The 16,486-nt window shown below is 58.2% G+C and overlaps 5 protein-coding genes across 5 annotated transcripts; 2 read left to right on the forward strand and 3 right to left on the reverse strand.

The window, feature by feature from the left end:
• Positions 1 to 1,527: 1,527 nt before the first annotated feature.
• QBC33DRAFT_450664 (peroxisomal biogenesis factor 11) lies at positions 1,528 to 2,308 on the reverse strand (the record flags this gene model as incomplete). The annotated part of the gene is made up of 2 exons (XM_060424572.1): positions 1,528 to 1,690; positions 1,767 to 2,308. 2 exons carry the CDS (start codon positions 2,306 to 2,308, stop codon positions 1,528 to 1,530), a joined length of 705 nt encoding a protein of 234 aa, XP_060284025.1.
• Positions 2,309 to 3,769: 1,461 nt separating this feature from the next.
• On the forward strand, positions 3,770 to 5,344 carry QBC33DRAFT_59743 (fructose-1,6-bisphosphatase class 1/Sedoheputulose-1,7-bisphosphatase). The gene is made up of 4 exons (XM_060431928.1): positions 3,770 to 3,825; positions 3,929 to 4,094; positions 4,150 to 4,931; positions 5,014 to 5,344. The coding sequence occupies exons 2-4, from the start codon at positions 3,976 to 3,978 to the stop codon at positions 5,142 to 5,144; spliced, it is 1,032 nt and encodes a 343-aa protein (XP_060284026.1). The 5' UTR covers positions 3,770 to 3,825; positions 3,929 to 3,975; the 3' UTR covers positions 5,145 to 5,344.
• A 116-nt stretch (positions 5,345 to 5,460) lies between these two features.
• On the forward strand, positions 5,461 to 7,300 carry QBC33DRAFT_610907 (putative cytochrome p450 protein). Its single transcript, XM_060432430.1, has 2 exons — positions 5,461 to 5,737; positions 5,805 to 7,300. The coding sequence occupies exons 1-2, from the start codon at positions 5,544 to 5,546 to the stop codon at positions 7,288 to 7,290; spliced, it is 1,680 nt and encodes a 559-aa protein (XP_060284027.1). The 5' UTR covers positions 5,461 to 5,543; the 3' UTR covers positions 7,291 to 7,300.
• A 98-nt stretch (positions 7,301 to 7,398) lies between these two features.
• Positions 7,399 to 13,994, reverse strand: QBC33DRAFT_537468 (nuclear protein 96-domain-containing protein). Its single transcript, XM_060427794.1, has 3 exons — positions 13,448 to 13,994; positions 9,552 to 13,381; positions 7,399 to 9,386 (listed from the first exon to the last, which is right to left on the reverse strand). The coding sequence occupies exons 1-3, from the start codon at positions 13,548 to 13,550 to the stop codon at positions 7,671 to 7,673; spliced, it is 5,649 nt and encodes a 1,882-aa protein (XP_060284028.1). The 5' UTR covers positions 13,551 to 13,994; the 3' UTR covers positions 7,399 to 7,670.
• A 309-nt stretch (positions 13,995 to 14,303) lies between these two features.
• On the reverse strand, positions 14,304 to 16,460 carry QBC33DRAFT_537470 (putative enth domain-protein). The gene is made up of 2 exons (XM_060427795.1): positions 16,139 to 16,460; positions 14,304 to 16,086 (listed from the first exon to the last, which is right to left on the reverse strand). The coding sequence occupies exons 1-2, from the start codon at positions 16,398 to 16,400 to the stop codon at positions 14,753 to 14,755; spliced, it is 1,596 nt and encodes a 531-aa protein (XP_060284029.1). The 5' UTR covers positions 16,401 to 16,460; the 3' UTR covers positions 14,304 to 14,752.
• Positions 16,461 to 16,486: the final 26 nt, after the last annotated feature.

Below are 16,486 nucleotides of genomic sequence, written 5' to 3' on the forward strand. Positions count from 1 at the left end.
CCACCTCGTAAGCATGGTCAGGGATAGCGTGGGGAAGGGGCCCCAGAGTTGGAAGATTGGAAGACTATCGATGGGCAACCCTGGATTAGGAGTTGGGGCCCCACCATCAAAAGTGACGTCGACAGCTAATTTTCCCCGCTCGGCCTTATTCTTGATCCTGCCAGCGCCCGCGGCGGGAGGCCCAAGGCCATTGGTCTTTCTACAAGCCACGGGATTGACCGTCGGCATCGCCGAGCTCCCCTAGTTGCAGAGCGAGTGCATCATCCCGCATTGGCGTTGCTTGTCTCGCACTTACACGGAGCCTCACTCGTGCCCGCCTCCAGCCACTAACCACCGGTGGTGTGTCTTACCTCCTAACTTCCATCACCTATCTGTGAGTTGGATAGCTCCTTCGCATCATAAATACTGCGAAGCGCGGTTCTCGTCACATGGGAATTTCGTGTGGGGAAGCCTGCACGTCTGGTACCCCCCACACCACCTTCCTCTTCCTCTCTTACCAACCCATCTCTGTGGTAATATTTTCGAGAACCAATGCCCAAATCATGTGCTGGGACTACTGGCCAGAGCTATAGCTACTCAGTAGTATTGCACTTTGAGCTGGTAAACGATTTGATGACGCGAGCCGGTTACTACTCCCTGCCAAGTGCATGTCAGCTGCAACGGCAACAGTAGCAATGGCAAAGCGAGTAAGGGGCTAATAGTTCAGTCAGGACGCCTCGAAGCTGTACAGAAGCTCTAGACTTGGTACGTCGTCCGTTCCGCTGGGACGGATCAGCAGACTATCACAAGTCCAGACCGTGGTTGTGTGGCTGCAACCTTGCACAGTACGGGTGCATTAGAGCTCACCAAGTCTTGACCACTCATATTCCTGCACCCATAACCATGTCACACTCTGCAAAACGCGCAAGCAAGCCTCTCACGCCTCCTCCTCTCCCTCCATTGCCCAGACGCAGAGACGAGAAGCCAAGGTAATCGGCTACTCGTTGTCTTCCTAGGGCTAGTACAAGGCTCCCATAGACGGCGACACAGTCCAGGAGGTTGTGGGGTATGTGCAATCTCCGGAGCAGGAGTCCAAGCTAGCGTACTACTAGACGAGCGCGTACGAGCTTGCGCGTGCTTGATCTATTTCACGGACGGCAGGGAACATGCTTGGGTCTCTGGGAGGACTTTCGTTTACGCGGGGGATGCTGAGGCGTTGAAGGATGGCCGGTTCGACCGAAAATTGTGGGAGCTTCAGATGGGCATGCGCTTGCCGCGTCGATGGCGGGAACAGTCGGCGAAGGGCGAGGTGGAATGAGCAGGAGGATCGTGATGAGGATTCTGATGATGATAATGCCTGAATGCTATGGAAACATGTTACAATATATATATCTAGACCCAAGCAATAACCAACCTGCACGACTCCGAGACCGTGGATTTGGATTTCCAGATCGACCTTGCAGGACTTCCCTCGAATATAAAGAGGACAGACATCCAACAGGGTATATCTCGTCGTAGACTTTCAATCATATAATACACGCATGCCGCTTAGGCAGTCTTCTTCCACTGCGAATAGACACCAATCAAACTGCTCACTGTGCCAGCAAGGCCAACAACACCATCATCAAGGCCAACCCAGCTCAGCGCGGTGAGTGGCACGGTCAGATCGCAGAGGTCCGAGGTCAGCTGAAGCCGGCTTGCCGCTCGCTCACTGCGTTTGGGAGCAAACTGTCAGCGCCAATTCACGGGAGTAAGGAAAAAAAAAAAGGAAAGGGGGTAACACTCACATGGCAATCCGCTTGCTCTCAACCACGCCCTCGCCCTCCTTCTTATCCACCCTCGCCTCCCGCTCCCTCAGGCGGTACAGGGTATACGTCTGCGCGAGGACGCTAAAGACCAACCCCGCAGTCCAGAACCGGTAGCTCTCCCTCTGCAGGCGCTTGGCGGCGGGCAAGCTCCGGATGCCGGTAGCGTCGAGGACGGTGGCAGCGTCGAACGACAGGTAGCCGGCGTAGCAGAGCTGGCGGCCGACGGCGGCGTAGCGCAGGACCGGGTCGGCGGTCTTGGCGTCGGCGGCGGCGGCGGCGGCGCGGAAGTGCTCGACGTTCTTGCCGACCCGCAGCACCTTGCGCACCAGGCCGAACTGCTTCTTCATCGCCTCCCACGGTGCCATCTCGGCGGCGCTGCCGTTGGTCCGCAGAAGGTACCACGCGTAGAAGCGCGCAAAGTACTGCAGCGTGCGCAGGAGCTTGTCGCGGCCTACCGTCGTCGCGACGAACTTGAGGTAGTGCGACACCGACGGGTGGTAGATGACTGCGTCGGCGACCATCTTGGCGGGGTAAGGGGGTTTCGGGAGTGGGGGGGTTCGTGTCGAAAGAAAAAAGTGCTCTTCAGGAGGTGTGCTGAACTGGAGATCAATTGGAGACGAGGAGTTGTTGATGGGATTGAGCGTCTGGTATCGTCGGTAGAGGTGAGCGGAATTGGTTAAGCATGAGCGCTCCGACTGTAGGGGTGCGGCGAGTTGTCCGCTCGGCATGTCAAGCACATGCCGAGGTCTCTGCCCGCTGTCAGATGGAAACGGGGCTATCTCTGGTCGGCGCGGGTTAGGGTTGAAGCCACGTGAGGAGGTCCTCAAAACTGACAGTATCAACAGCACAGTGTATGCTGAGTATACTGTGGCGCTCGGGCCCAGTAACTGCCTCCAAAAGGAAGTAGAAAACCATCGTCATGATCTCGGGCCAAATCAGCGAAACCGAGAGCTGTTTCGGTGGAAAGGGGCGAACGACCGAATCTGAGATATCTCAGCCTGCCCTACCCGAAACTCCACTGTATTCCTCACAATCCTCTTCTGCGCTACAAAAGGCTGCTTTCTGCTTGGCCATGACCAAGACCAAGCCCATAGTTCTCGTCAGCACTGGCGAGAACAGCGAGCTTCTTCGTCATCGTCGAGCAGAAAATAGCCCTTCATTCTGCATTAACCGAAAGACTTGTTCACCATTATTCTGCCACTTCTGATGAATATCCCTACCCTCTGTAGGAGAGGTGGTGTTCATCGCTCGCGGCCACACTCGGCATTAGCTTTGCCCCTGGGAATGCAACTCTGACCAAATATCAACAAGCAGTGTCCAGCGAAGGGATAAGTATAACACTGGGCCTAGGCCCAAATTTCTGATACACCGCCGCTGCTGCTTGTGCCTGCCCGCGTGACCACGCCGCTCAGCCCTCGTCTTTTACAGCCTGGCGTTCAAAGTCTGTTGGGTCACGCGGCATTCCGCGTCCCCTGGCGTAGCGTCGCAGATTGAAGAAGTATCGAAGCCGTCGAGGAGCTCAACCACTTGGCTCAAGACCATTGACGGTAATGGGAAATTTCAAAGTCACAGATTGGGCTGTTCTAGAGCGAGATGGCCAAGTACCGGATACTCGACCCAGTAAGGTGGAGGCGTTCGTCCCGGGAAATCTTCTTTACCATCAATTCCCCAGTCCCCAATTCCCCTCGGCCGGAAATCACCGAGCCGGGCTGCCAGCTTTCCATGGATATCCGTGCTCTGCCGAAGATGCATGAGGGGCAGCCATCCACCCGGGCATTTCGTCATGGGGTCGCAGCTCTCTTAAAGAGGCATGTGTTTGGGCTCCAATTGGCTGTGCACACAACACAATCTCTCGAGAGAAGTCGGATATTGTCCTGACTGCTTATCCTCTTCTCATTGCCGTTCGTACTTTTCTCCGTCTTCTTTTACCGTAGTTACACTTCTTCCTCTGTAGTGCGGATACACAAAGGAATTCGATAACCCCGCCAATTATTAGCTGCCCACCTTAGATACGCATAGTAGTCTCCTCTTGGCCGCTGTAAGTGGAGACACGAGACCTTCTACCCATCTGCTCTTGAAGACTCGAGAAACCTGTCAACACTCCGGTTTTAAGGAAAACAACCTCATTCTGACTTACCCAGAGCTATCCTACAGGTTGCTTTTACCCCGCCTCCCCCCAATCGACACCATGTCTGGCATGAACGGCAACCAACCGGAGGGCGAGAAGGTGAACACTCACATCGTCACCTTGACTCGCTTCCTCACGGAAGAACAAGTTAAACACCAGGAGGCCACCGGAGATTTCACGTAAGGGCTGGAACCGGACGAGCTGCCGTCCTTTTGCTAATGGAGACCCCCACAGACTTCTTTGCCACGCGCTGCAATTTTCCTTCAAGTCAATCGCCTACTACATCCGCCGCGCGACCTTGATAAACCTGACAGGCCTCGCCGGCTCCTCCAACACGACGGGCGATGAACAGAAGAAACTCGATGTGATCTCCAACAGCCTATTCATCGAGGCCATGCGGTCAAGTGACAAGTGTGCGCTACTCGTCTCGGAAGAGGAAGAGGACGTCATCTACTTCAGGGACAGCAAGTATGCGCGGTACGCCGTGGCCTGCGACCCCATCGACGGCTCCTCGAACCTGGACGCCGGCGTGTCGGTTGGCACCATCTTCGCCGTCCACAAGCTGGCGGAGGGGTCCAAGGGCACCAAGGAAGATATCCTCAAGCCTGGCACGGAACTCGTTGCGGCTGGGTTCACCATGTACGGCGCCTCGGCCCAGCTGGTCATCACCATGAAGGGCGGCAGCGTCAACGGGTTCACGCTGGACAACGGGCTCGGCGAGTTCATCCTGACGCACCCGGACATGAGGCTGCCGAAGAAGAGGGCCATCTACTCGGTCAACGAGGGCAACTCGCTGTACTGGGAGGACCACGTCAAGGAGTACTTCAACTCGCTCAAGGCCCCGTCGGATGACGGGAAGCCGTACAGCGCCCGGTACATTGGCAGCATGGTCGCCGATGCGTACCGCACCCTCCTCTATGGCGGCATCTTCGCCTATCCCGCCGACAAGAAGAGCCCCAAGGGCAAGCTGCGCATTCTATACGAATGTGCGCCGATGGCCATGGTGTTTGAGAATGGTTAGTACCTGTCCAGAATACTCCCGAGAAATAGGAAAAAGAGAGGAACAGGAACCATCCAAAACTAACTCGCTCTCCTCAGCTGGCGGTCAAGCAGTAGACAGCAAGATGCAGCGCATGCTGGAAGTTGTGCCGGAACACATCCATGACAGGTCAGGAATCTTCATGGGCAGCTATGACGAGATTGAGAAAGTCAAGTCATTCCACAAGTAAAAATTGATTTTTGCGTCGGGGCCTGGATGACGGTTTTATGTTGCATGCGTACATAGATGCGGTCACTTAGGTTGGCAATATGGCCTGATCAGGGGAGGTTAAAACCCAGTCATCGGATAAATTGTATTATTCCATTGCTTTGGGATGGGGCCAGGGGGGCGCATTGAGAAATGATACTTCAGGAAGGAGCTTTGAGCGCATCATGATTCGCTGATGCAACCCGACCATAATCTAACCTCCTCACCTGCGAGGTCAAAGGGTACGCCACGATTGGATAATAGCCCGCGCTGGCCGGTAGTCAATTGATTTCGTCTAGTCTCGTGTCTTCGATTCGATGTTTTTCGCTCTCGCGAGATGTTCAGTCTTAAGAACCCATTTTCGTAGACAGGCGGTCTGGAGATGCTTTCTCTTCACCTCGAGACTGGCCTGGCGACGGCCGCCGCCGTAGTCTTAACGCTGTATCTCGTCTTGTATAAGCTGCAGACGGTCAAGACGCATCCCGATGAACCACCCATAATCGCCTCGGGGATTCCCTTCGTGGGACACCTCCTGGGGATGGCCTTGAAAGGCGGTAGATATATAAAACAGATCGGGTTCGTTTCCCTTTTCCACATCACACAACTCCTCCCTCTCCCCCACACTTACACCGCGATCATCCAGGCTCTCCAACCCCGACAAGCCAATCTTCACGCTCCCCGTCCCGGGGTCGCGGATCTACATCGTGACGGACCCCTCCCTCGCGGCCGCCGTGCAGCGCGCCTCCAAGGCCCTCTCCTTCACGCCCCTAGTCCCGGGCCTGACGCAGCGGGTCCTAGGCCTCGACGCCGCCACCGTGGCCATCGTGCGCCAGAACCTGGACCCGGAGCCGGGCGACCCGCGCGGCTTCCTCGCCGACATGCACGACATGGTATACGCCTACCTCGGACCGGGCCCCGACCTCGACGACCTGACCCTCTCCGCCGCGACCGAGCTGGCCCGGCAGCTCGACACCTACGCCGGCACCGTCGGCGCCGCCGCCGTCGTCGACGACCTGCTCGCCTGGACCCGCCACTTCGTCGCGCAGGGGAGCGCGCGCTTCCTGTACGGCGACCGCAACCCGCTGGCGCTGGACCCGAGCCTCGAGTCGTCCTTCTGGGACTTCGACCACGGCCTCGGCGGCCTCCTGGCGGGCGTCGCGCCCTCGCTGACGGCGCGCCGCGCCCACCGCGGCCGCGAGAGGCTCGCCTCGGCCCTGGCGGCGTACCTGCGCGCCGGGGAACACCTCGTCGTCGCCGCCGGGGCGGGGGCGGGGGCCGGGGCAGGCGCGGCCGCGCGCATCGTCCGCGACCGCGTCGCCGTCGCCGAGCGCCACGGCTGGACCATCGACGCCACCGCGCGGTCCGAGCTGTCGTTCCTGTTCGCCGCCATCGTCAACACGGCCACCACCGCCTTCTGGGCCGTCCTGCACCTCTTCGCCCGCCCGGACCTGCTCGCCGTCGTCCGGGCCGAGGTCGCGGCTGCTACCGCCGGAGCAGCAGCAGCAGCAGGGGGGGAGAAGCCGAAGCAGCAACAGCAGGAGAAGCAGAACGACGAGGACGCGCCCCCGCCGCCCACGCTAAGCCTCTCCGCCCTGCGCGCCTCCTCGCCGACCCTCCTCGCCGTCGTGCGCGAGTGCCTCCGCCTCAACTCGGACAACTACTCGACGCGCCTGGTGGTCGGGCCCGACGACGCCGTCCTCGCCACCCACCACCGCCTGCGCGCCGGCGCCGTCGTCCAGGTCGCCGGCGGCGTCATGCACGCCGACGCGCGCATCTGGGGTGGCCCCGCCGCCGCCGGCGAGTTCGACCCGGGTCGCTTCCTCGGCGGGCGACAGGGCCAGGGTCAGGGTCAGGGTCACGGCCAGGGTCAGCACCATCCGGCCGCGTTCCGCGCCTTCGGTGGCGGGAAGACGCTCTGTCCCGGACGGCACTTTGCGACGAGCGAGATACTTGCGTTTGTGGCCGTTGTGGTCATGACGTTTGATATCGGGTCGGTTGGCGGGGAGACGATCGAGATCCCGCCCAAGGATGACGGGGTGCTTCCTGTGCATATCCTCGAGCCGCGGGAGCCCGTTAGGGTGTTGGTGAGGGTTAGGGAGGGGGCACGGGGGGTCAGGGTGGTGGCGTAATTTGGCGTTTCGAAGTAGGTTGGACGCCCTGGAGTAGGGAGGGATCTACGTAGTTTATATATATTCTCATATATATTCTCTAGTACCCGTCTATGATTGGATCCAAGCCATAATTCCCAGGATTTGGCACTTCGACAGGGTCATGTCGGGCAAGGAACTTGGTTGGCAGAACTGCTGCATTAGGTCATCTATCTACTCAATCTACTCAATTTGCTCAATTCCCAGTTATTAACGGGTCTCAGAAGAGTATTGCTAACTTTTATCCTCCATCCATCCTATGAACCATACCATCCAGCCTATTAAGTAGGGTGGGTACACGCGACGCTGGAAACAGCAGCCGCAAAACGTCGTTCCCCCCTTTCCTTCTCACCAACCCCCCGCTAGTGAACCCCAATCTGAGCCATCCCCTCAAAGACTAGATCCTTCAGATACTTCTGCCTCCTATCCTCGGTCAGGGGTAGGGCCGCTGCCAGCTTGTACAGCTTCGGATCGCCGCCCCTGCGGTGGACGTTCACCCCGAGCCTGACCAGGTCCTCGGCCATGTCCGCGATGGCCGCCGCCTCGAGGACGTCGTCATCGGCCGTGGCCGCCTTGAGGGACCCCAGGCCGTGCACCAGCTCGTCGATCCAGTCGGGCAGCTGCGACCCGTTCCAGTTGCGCGTGGCCGGGAACAGGAGGTATACGGCGGCGCCGCTGGACCAGTTGGGCAGCTTGTCCCTGATGTGGTAGAGGAGCTGGGCGTACTCGAAGAGCTGGGCATACTTCCTCTGGATGATCGCCGTGGGCGCCACCCGCTTCAGGAAGGTCCGGTTCGCCTCGAGGAAGTCCTCCGCTAGAATGAGGTAGGAGAACTCGGCCACGGGGTCTTTGTCCAGGGATCGCGCATGCAGCGCCTTGGCCTCCCAGATCCACTTGGCAGGGATCTTGAACTTTTGGGTCAGAGTTGCGAATATGCCGTCCTGCTCCGTCTTCTGTGGGGAAATGAGATGGGCCTGCCGGCCTATGAGGTCTCGAATGGCCTTGGTTCGCCCGGCGGGGTTCGAGAGGTGAAGCAGCACAAAGACTGCAGAAACCCAGCTTCCTTCGGTCGTGAGCTGCGCAGCGAACGCGAGCGTGGCCGTATCCAGCTTCTCGGCGGCCATCTGTCCGAAGGAGAGTTTTCCGGTCGCGTAGAGGGCACGGCCAAGCTGCCAGTCGAGGCGATAGTCCGAGTAGTCAACCTCACGAACGGCATATAGCTTCAGGAGGCTCCACAATGGACTATCCGGCTCCGCCTCTCGGTCTTGCTCGATATCGTGCTGGAACGAACGCACAGCCTCCGCGGCGCTCCTCGTAGCCCCATACCACAGACGGAGCCCAAATGACTGCATCCAATCGAGGCCGAAACGCTCCGAAATGACAAACGACGACACGCGGTTTTCGATGGGCGCATTCTTGACGCCGGCGCAGACGCAGGTATTACCCGAAATCAACTCGTAGATTGCCCTGATGGGCTCGGCGAACTCGGAGAGCACGTTGGACTTCTGCCAGTCCTGGATCTGCGCGCGGATATCCTTCTTCGCCTGGTCATCGGAGCCAATGGTGGATACCAGTGTGGCAAGACGGAAATTCTTGCCTTCCAGAAGGTGTTTGCAGGCATCGACCACGCGATGGCCCGCGATACAAGCGACGGCCTTTTCTTCGAGGGTGGGAGCTTGGGCGATGGAGCGGGTGGTGGATTCGTCGACCAAGCGCTGCCAAAAGGCCGAGAGGTCGGCTCCATCGTCGTCAAACAAGACGCTGGCAAGCTCCCACACGACGTCACCGCCGCTCGAAAGAGACTTGACACTGACTGGAGCCTTCAGAGCAGCAGCGGGAATGCCGTTCACCAGGTCGATGCTGGTCAAGTTCATGCTGATTTGCAGGCTGGGAGACTTCTGGCCCGGTTCCGGGCTGGCAGAGTGAATAGAGACTTGGCCTGCCGGTGCAGCCTCGTCGCTGGATGCCGTGATAATGGTTCCTCGAGGTCCCCAGCTTACATGTGGTGTGCCGCGGGATGTCTGACCAGGCACTTCCTCCTCATCACGTACAATTTTATTCCGTCGCTGGTAAGGCCACTAGATGGGAAAAGAAATTTAGTCAATTTTTTGTCTCTCCTTTTTTTTTTTTGGATCTGGTCTTGTATTGTACAGTTGATGACAGGAACACAGGGGGGAAGGTCGCCAGGTAGAAGGCAAAAACGGCCCCTGAGAAAAGAATTAGGAGACAAGTGGGACACCGACCTTTACGAAACCTTTTGCGGGCGTGGCCTGCGCAGGCTGAGTCGGGCCCTTCTCAAAGAGAGACCTCATCATGTCGAGGCTTGTCGCAAAGCCTGGCCCCTCAGGCACGTGGCTTGGCTTTGGCGCCGGAGTGCCACGATCCTCTACTTCCCACGCTGCACCCGACTCGTTGAGGGCCCGCAGCTCACTTCGATTCATCCTTCTCGGCGTCTTCACACTTTCCTGCAGTACCTGGGTCCAGTCGTTGCCACCTGCGACTTGGATGCGAGTTGGTGCTGTCGACTTTTTGATTGCCCGCATCCTAGCCCTCATAATGCCGGCGGGGACTTGGTCGTTGCCAACTGACCGAGACAGTTGATAGTCGCCCTGATCCTCCATCGACTCCGCATCACCAAGTTGACCTTCTCCAGCCGTCTCTGCATCTTCCCTCCAGACCTCCACCGCCCCCGACATCGGCATCGCCGCCTCATGGTCAATGTCATGGTGCTGACTCGGTCCCAGAAAGTCCTCCGCCGCGGTCGCGAGATCTAGGAAGGAGTGCACGTCGTCGTGCATCTCAATTTCTTCAGACTGGGCGCGCTGCAGCTGGTCAGACTCGGCCATATCTTCATCATCTGACAAGGCCGTACCGTCAAATGCTCCGGGAAGAGCGCGCCGGTTCCGCTTGAAATCAAACGTGTCATCACGCTCAGGCTCTGGCGATGGGACAGCCTCGTCGACATTCGTACCCGTATGGGTGGTGTCGGGTAACTTCAAGGACGACGTCTCCGCGGTAGCATCCACCTCTGTCTCATCCTCGTCATACTCGAGCCCGTAGGTGGTGAAGTGCTCAACCGAGAACGTCCACACGCCCGTATCCTTGTTGTAGCTCTCAAAGGTGGTATCGGGGATTCGCTTCAGGCGCTCAATGTGCTTGTTGAACCGGCTGCTGTTCTGATCCTGGACGGGCGTTCTCCTGTCCTTGGCGCGCGGCCAAGATTGCTCCAGGGAGATTTGGGCGGGGACATTCAGTCCTTTACCCACGGGAGGCTTCTTGGCCGCAATAGGGTAGACGGTGGCCGATCGTGGCTGCAGGATGACAATGCTGTTGCAAATTTGGTCGATGTCGATGTTGCTGAGATCGACGGGGACCTTGAATTTAACAGAACCGACGTTCTCACGGCCGACAGTGAAGCCAGCAACTTTCTGGCGCTGCATTCGGTTCATGTCGAGAATTTCCTCCCTGGTAGGCTGCATCCAGTACGATCCGGGCTCCTTATCCGAACCAGTCTCGGGTTGGTGTTGGCGGACCGCTGCCGGAACAGAGTCCTCTTCGTGGACGATGGCAAGCTCATTGCCCTTGACCTGCTCCATCTCAGGCGCGTCCGGAGCAGCAGGGCCGCCCTGCTTGGTGCCATTGACGCCGTTGGTGGACCGGCTCGCTGATGGTCGCAAGTAGCCCAGGTCCTGACCATCTGCCAGAGGGTTGTCGGGTGACGGGCTCGGTTTATCCTGACCGCCGTTCTCGATGGCGGGGACAATGCTGGTGTCGAAGCTCACGCGCTTGTTGAGTTTACGAGGTCCGTTTAGGGTGTCCTGAACCTGCTTGTCCTTGGTTGGCGAGGAAAACAGGTCGGTGCGCATCTCCCGGTTGATAATGAGCTTCTTGTGACTGCCCGTGCCTCCGTGCAGTCGGACGCTGGAGCTAGCAGAGAAGGCTCCCGGAGTAAGGATGGAGTCTTCGACATTGAAGCTGCGACGCAGATTGCTTGTGGAAATGCTCTTGCCCAAACCACGGCCGATGCTACCAGCGAGCAGGCTCTGGCCCAGTCCTCCAGGTGTACTAGCGGCACTGGCCGGGCTAGTGGGAGTCCCGTAGGTGCTGTACGAGAAGCCAAAGCCACGCTTCTGCGGGGTGGTGAAGCGGGAAGCGTTGGCCGGGCTCAGCTTGTACATGGGCAAGATCGAACGGCTCTTGGCCTTGGACTTGTTGCTCGACAGCGGGGTGGCCAGTGGGCCGGGATTCTGAGGCTCATTGCTGAGGTTGCAGAACAAGGAGGCGGCGCCATAGGCGGAGATATCGTTGATGCTCGTCGACAGGGACTGCGGCGCTTGGTTGTTTTGCGACATGCCGAACATTGAGCCAGCCGGATTCGACTGCTGCTGCTGTTGTTGGCCAGTGTTGCCGAACATGCCAGTGGATGGCTGGTTACTCTGGCCCCCGAAAATACTACCGCCTGCCCCCTGGTTTGCCGGGGCGAACAAAGACGGCTTCTGGGCTTGGGTCTGGCCAAGACCTCCGAATACGGAAGACTGAGCTGGCTGCTGGGTCTGTGTGTTGGAACCCAAGGAGCCAAAAATCCCGCCGCCTCCGGTATTTCCTGCTTGACCGGTGGTACTCGTGCCAAATATGCCCCCGCCAGTGGCTGCCGGCTTGTTCCCGAATAGACTGCCGCCCTGTGCCTGGGTATTGGTCGCCTGCCCGAAGGGGGTTTGAGTGTTTGCAGTAGAGCCAAACGCGCCGCCGCCTGCGGTTGTAGTACCGGTGTTGCCGAATAGACCGCCGGGTTTGTTCTGAGCATTCTGATTACCGAACAATGAACTTCCCGTGGTCTGGTTCTGTGCGCTAAAGCCGGTGCCAGCGCCGAACCCGCCTGTCGTGTTCTGCTGCCCAGTATTCCCGAACACTCCGCCTCCCGTACTGGGCTGGTTCGCGTTGCCAAACATGCCCGTCCCCGTGTTGGCATTGGCTGTGTTGGCGCCGAAGGCACCCTGCGTATTCGTGGCGCCAAATCCGGTCGAAGGGGTGGCATTTGCGTTGCCGAAGCTGAATCCGCTAGGCTTGTTCTGGGCTGTGTTGGTCCCGAACATACCCTGGGCAGCACCGGTGTTGGCCCCGAATGCGGATTGCGTGTTGGCCGTACTGCCGAACCCGCCCCCGAAGGCGCCGCCAGTCTGAGTCTGGGCTGGCTGCTGCGGATTCCCAAAGAGGCCGCCCGTTGCAGCCGGCTTGTTCGCACCAAACAGACCGCCGCTACCGCCAAAGCCGCCAGTGTTGGACGAGGCGGCCCCAAATCCAGTGCTCGCGGGCTGGCCCCCGCCGAAAATGCCTGTGCCGGTGGCTGGGGCCGCGGCGGCGGTTCCAAACCCACCAGTGTTCTGCTGTGTATTGGCGCCGAATCCGCCTCCAAAGCCAGAGCTCACACCGAACGCACCTGCACCACTGGCGTTGCCATGGCGGCGACCCTGGGTGTAATCAGCCAGTCTCAGCTCCTCCGCCGACCATTTCTTGTAGGGCTCCATGAAGAGAATGTTCTGGTACGAGTTGCTCTGGGATGGGTTGTTCACTTCCTTCTCCATCGTTGCCGTGAACGGGACCTGGGCGGTGCCAGGAGGATCGCCAATGTTGGCTCCAATGCCGGGGTTGTTTGCCGCACCAAAGCCGCCTGCGCTTGTAGATCCAAAAGCTCCGCCGGCGCCGCCAAACATTGAGCCACCCGTGGCAGGTGTCGTCGTCGTGCCGAACCCTGCGGGTTTGTTTCCGGCTCCGAAAAGTGATGATCCACCTCCAGCTGATCCTCCGAATGGCGTTGAGGCAGCAGTGTTGGCCGAGCCGAACCCGCCACCAAAGCCCGTGTTTCCTGCTGTTGCTGTGGTCGAGCCAAACATACCTCCACCGCTCGAGGTTGTGGCTGCGCCGAAGGCAGGTTTCGCGCCAAATGCGCCGCCGGTGTTCTGGCCGAATCCGCCCGTGCTGGCACCGAAGCCACCGGTTGAGCCTCCAAACATTCCTCCGGTGCCGCCAGTATTGGTGTTGGCTCCAAAAGCATTGGTATTGGTCGCGCCGAAACCTTAAACATTTGTTAGTTGTCTCAACGCAAGCTTCAATCTTGGGGAAGGACTCATGAGGAACGTACCGGAACCTGTAGCGGTATTCGTATTCGTGCCGAATCCACCGAATCCAGCTGGCTGGGCTGGCTTGTTCTGGCCGAAGCCACCGAAGCTTCCGCCAAACGACATCGTGTCAGCGCAGGGCGGCGCGGGGTCGAGGTCAGGAGAGCAAGGTTATGTTGTGCTCTTGACGTCGAGCTAGTGAGAGGTTTGTCGCGACGGAAGGCGGTGAGTTACGCGCCGAACGCGTCGAAAAATCCGCGATGGCGACCGTGGCCAAGGCGGATCTGATGGGAAATGAGAAAATTCTCTCAGCGCAGTGTGCTTGCCCGCCGAGCAAGGCTTCACTCGGTACGGCGCCGAAGTGGAAAGTGAGGTCCGTGGATTAAATCGAGTTCAAAAACATATGGTGCGCGAGGGAAAAAAAATACAGTCGCCCTCGTCGTTCTAGGAGGACGAGAGGACTGTAATGCTTGCGAAGAAGATAGAATGAGTGGTAGAAGACAGCAAACTGGTGTCGTAGAACCAGAGTGGTTGGCTCCGAACGGGTTCTTTGAGGGAGAAAGTTTGGTGGTGACGAGAGTGGTAAGGTTCAATATTTGTCGCCTAACCCGTGGTAGGTATTGCCTCAGGCCTTGACGCTGGGAGAGCTCCCAGCCAATCAAAGTCGCCCTTTATGCCTCCCTGCCATCCCAGATACTGTGGACGCGATCACGTGGGGAACGTGCCTAGCGCCAATTCTCGCGTTTCATTCGACAGAACGAGCAGCTTAATAATTCCACAGTCCCCCATCCAATAGTGACGGGGACTTGCTCTCTTCATTCACTACGGATTACAAGCCTGGCTTCCCCCAGTGTCATCAAAGAATACCACAGTAAAATACCTGCCTTGTGACTAGGAACTTAAGGTAGCTAGTCACAGTCACGAGATGACAGGCAAAGAAAATCCACGCTGCTTATTGTTAAAGGTTCGAGTCATCTTTAAATAGATACATTGTAAGTGAATTCAGCTACTGGATGCTGGAGAAGTCTAGGGGCTGGGACGGAGCCACTTCGACTCGTACCCCCCTGATCTCCCACGCACTTTTCAGGTTGCCATTTCAAACGCAAAAATATGGCATCCTGCCCCATGCTATAGAATGGATTGTCAATGATAATTTGACAGGAAGGGGCGTAGGTAGACAAAGCTCCTGGATCATGACGCCTTGTGCAAGTCAAGGTCAACTTGCACGCCCTCAAAAAAAAAACGAGGTGCCAGCTGAGTTCCCAACTTCCTCCCCAACAATCACGGAATCCTCTTCCCCCCCCGAAAACGGTCTGCTGCTCCAACTCTTAAAACTGAATCAAATCTCCATGGTTGCCCTGTTGCTGCTGTGGGCGTTGAGCAAAAGGATTGTTCGTCCCCTGACCTCCCCCCTGACCCCCGAAGGTATTCATGCCTGCCGGACCAGTGGCGGCGGGCATTTGGTGGCCCCCATACGACACGGTTGGCATGCCGGTGAACTGCTGCCTCATGAATGGGTTGTTTCCTGTCGCGTCTGCCGTCATCTTGTTCAGGCCAGCGCCAGCGCTGTTGACAAAGGTTCCCGGGGCCGTGTGCTGCGACGGTATACGCAGATTGCCCGTGTTACCGAACGTGTCCATCCCGTCACCAGCGGCCAGCAGCGAATTCAACTTCGCTTCATGCTCGTTCAACTCTCTCTGCGGCTGGGCTTGAACAGTCGGTTGCGGTGTGCTGAACGAGTTCGAGGACTGATTAAAGGTAGAAAGGGTCTTCTGCTCAGGTAAGCTGCCGAGGCTCGGCATCGAGGGTACTTTGAAAGCCTGTGGCCTATTGAAGCTCTGCTGGGCGAATGGGTTGTTGGACCCCGTCGGCATTGGCTTGAGGCCCGATTGCTGTTGCTGCTGTTGTGTCGCCCAGGGGTTGTGGCTGCCAGGCTGGGGAGCTGGCTCTTGCTGAACGGGAGACTGGATTTGCTGCTGGGCATATGGGTTGAACCCTGTGGGCTGCGGTTGGAAGGCCGGTTGCATGTTCTGTTGTTGCATGTTTTGCTGTCCGTACATATCAAATCCGGTCGGCTGGGCGCCAAAGCCGTTGGTGTACCCATTGGGATAACCTGTCGGCTGAGTCTGGAATCCAGGATAGGCGTTGGCCATGTAACCGGTGGGCTGCTGCATCTGCATCTGACTGTGGTCGATCGGGTTCGCGAAGAAATCGACGGCGCTGCCTTGCTGATACCCTTGGTTGTATCCGGTGGGCTGAGGCGGTTGGGAGAGCTGGGAAGGTCCGTCGTCGTCGAACAGGGAGTTGGCGTTGCTGTCTTCCAGCTCGCGCCGCCGGCGCTCCTCCTCCTCCTTGCTCAGCTTAATGGCCTTGGCAAGGTCATCGTCGTCGTCCACGACCGTAGTTCGGCTCTCGCGCTTCCTACGATCCTCCTCCTCTTGGTACTTGCTCGCCTCGATGGCAAGTTTGTATTCGGCATCTTCCTCGTCGTGGCCTTGTGGGCGGGGTCGGTGACGTCGCGGCTGGACCGGTTCGTTGTGCTGAGGGGCGAACTCTTCGAGGCCGGTAACACGAGACTTCCACGTCTTTCTATCGCTGCGCTCGGCTCGCAACCTGTCCTCGTCCAAGATGAGCGACGTCAACTCCTTCGAGGCGACCCGGACTAAGGACATGTCAGTAGGCAGATCTACCATGAGCTCGCCGCTCAAACCTACCATTCTGCCCAACGTCCCTCCCATCCTCGTCAATGTACTGAAACTCGCGCAGCGTCTTGATGATAAACAGGTTCTGTTTTGCCCAGGTAACCACAAGCTCGGAGCCCTCGTGCAAACAATAGTCCAGCACCTTGAGTGCCTTCAGGACATGTCGCCAGTTCTTGCCTTTGTCGTTGAGACGCTTGTCGACCATGTCCATGATCTCGTAGAACTCGGTCGACCTGCGGAAGATAACATGGTTAGAGCTCGAGTGCCCGGTCATCAAATCAAGCGGCACCGGGAGACGGGTAGCGAAACATACGAGTTAAATGTCAGCTGGGCGATCTCGCTCATCTGAGTGCCGGTCGG

This window comes from Phialemonium atrogriseum, assembly GCF_030411735.1.
Source record: "Phialemonium atrogriseum strain 8032-3 unplaced genomic scaffold QBC33scaffold_11, whole genome shotgun sequence".
Lineage (NCBI taxonomy): Eukaryota > Fungi > Ascomycota > Sordariomycetes > Cephalothecales > Cephalothecaceae > Phialemonium > Phialemonium atrogriseum.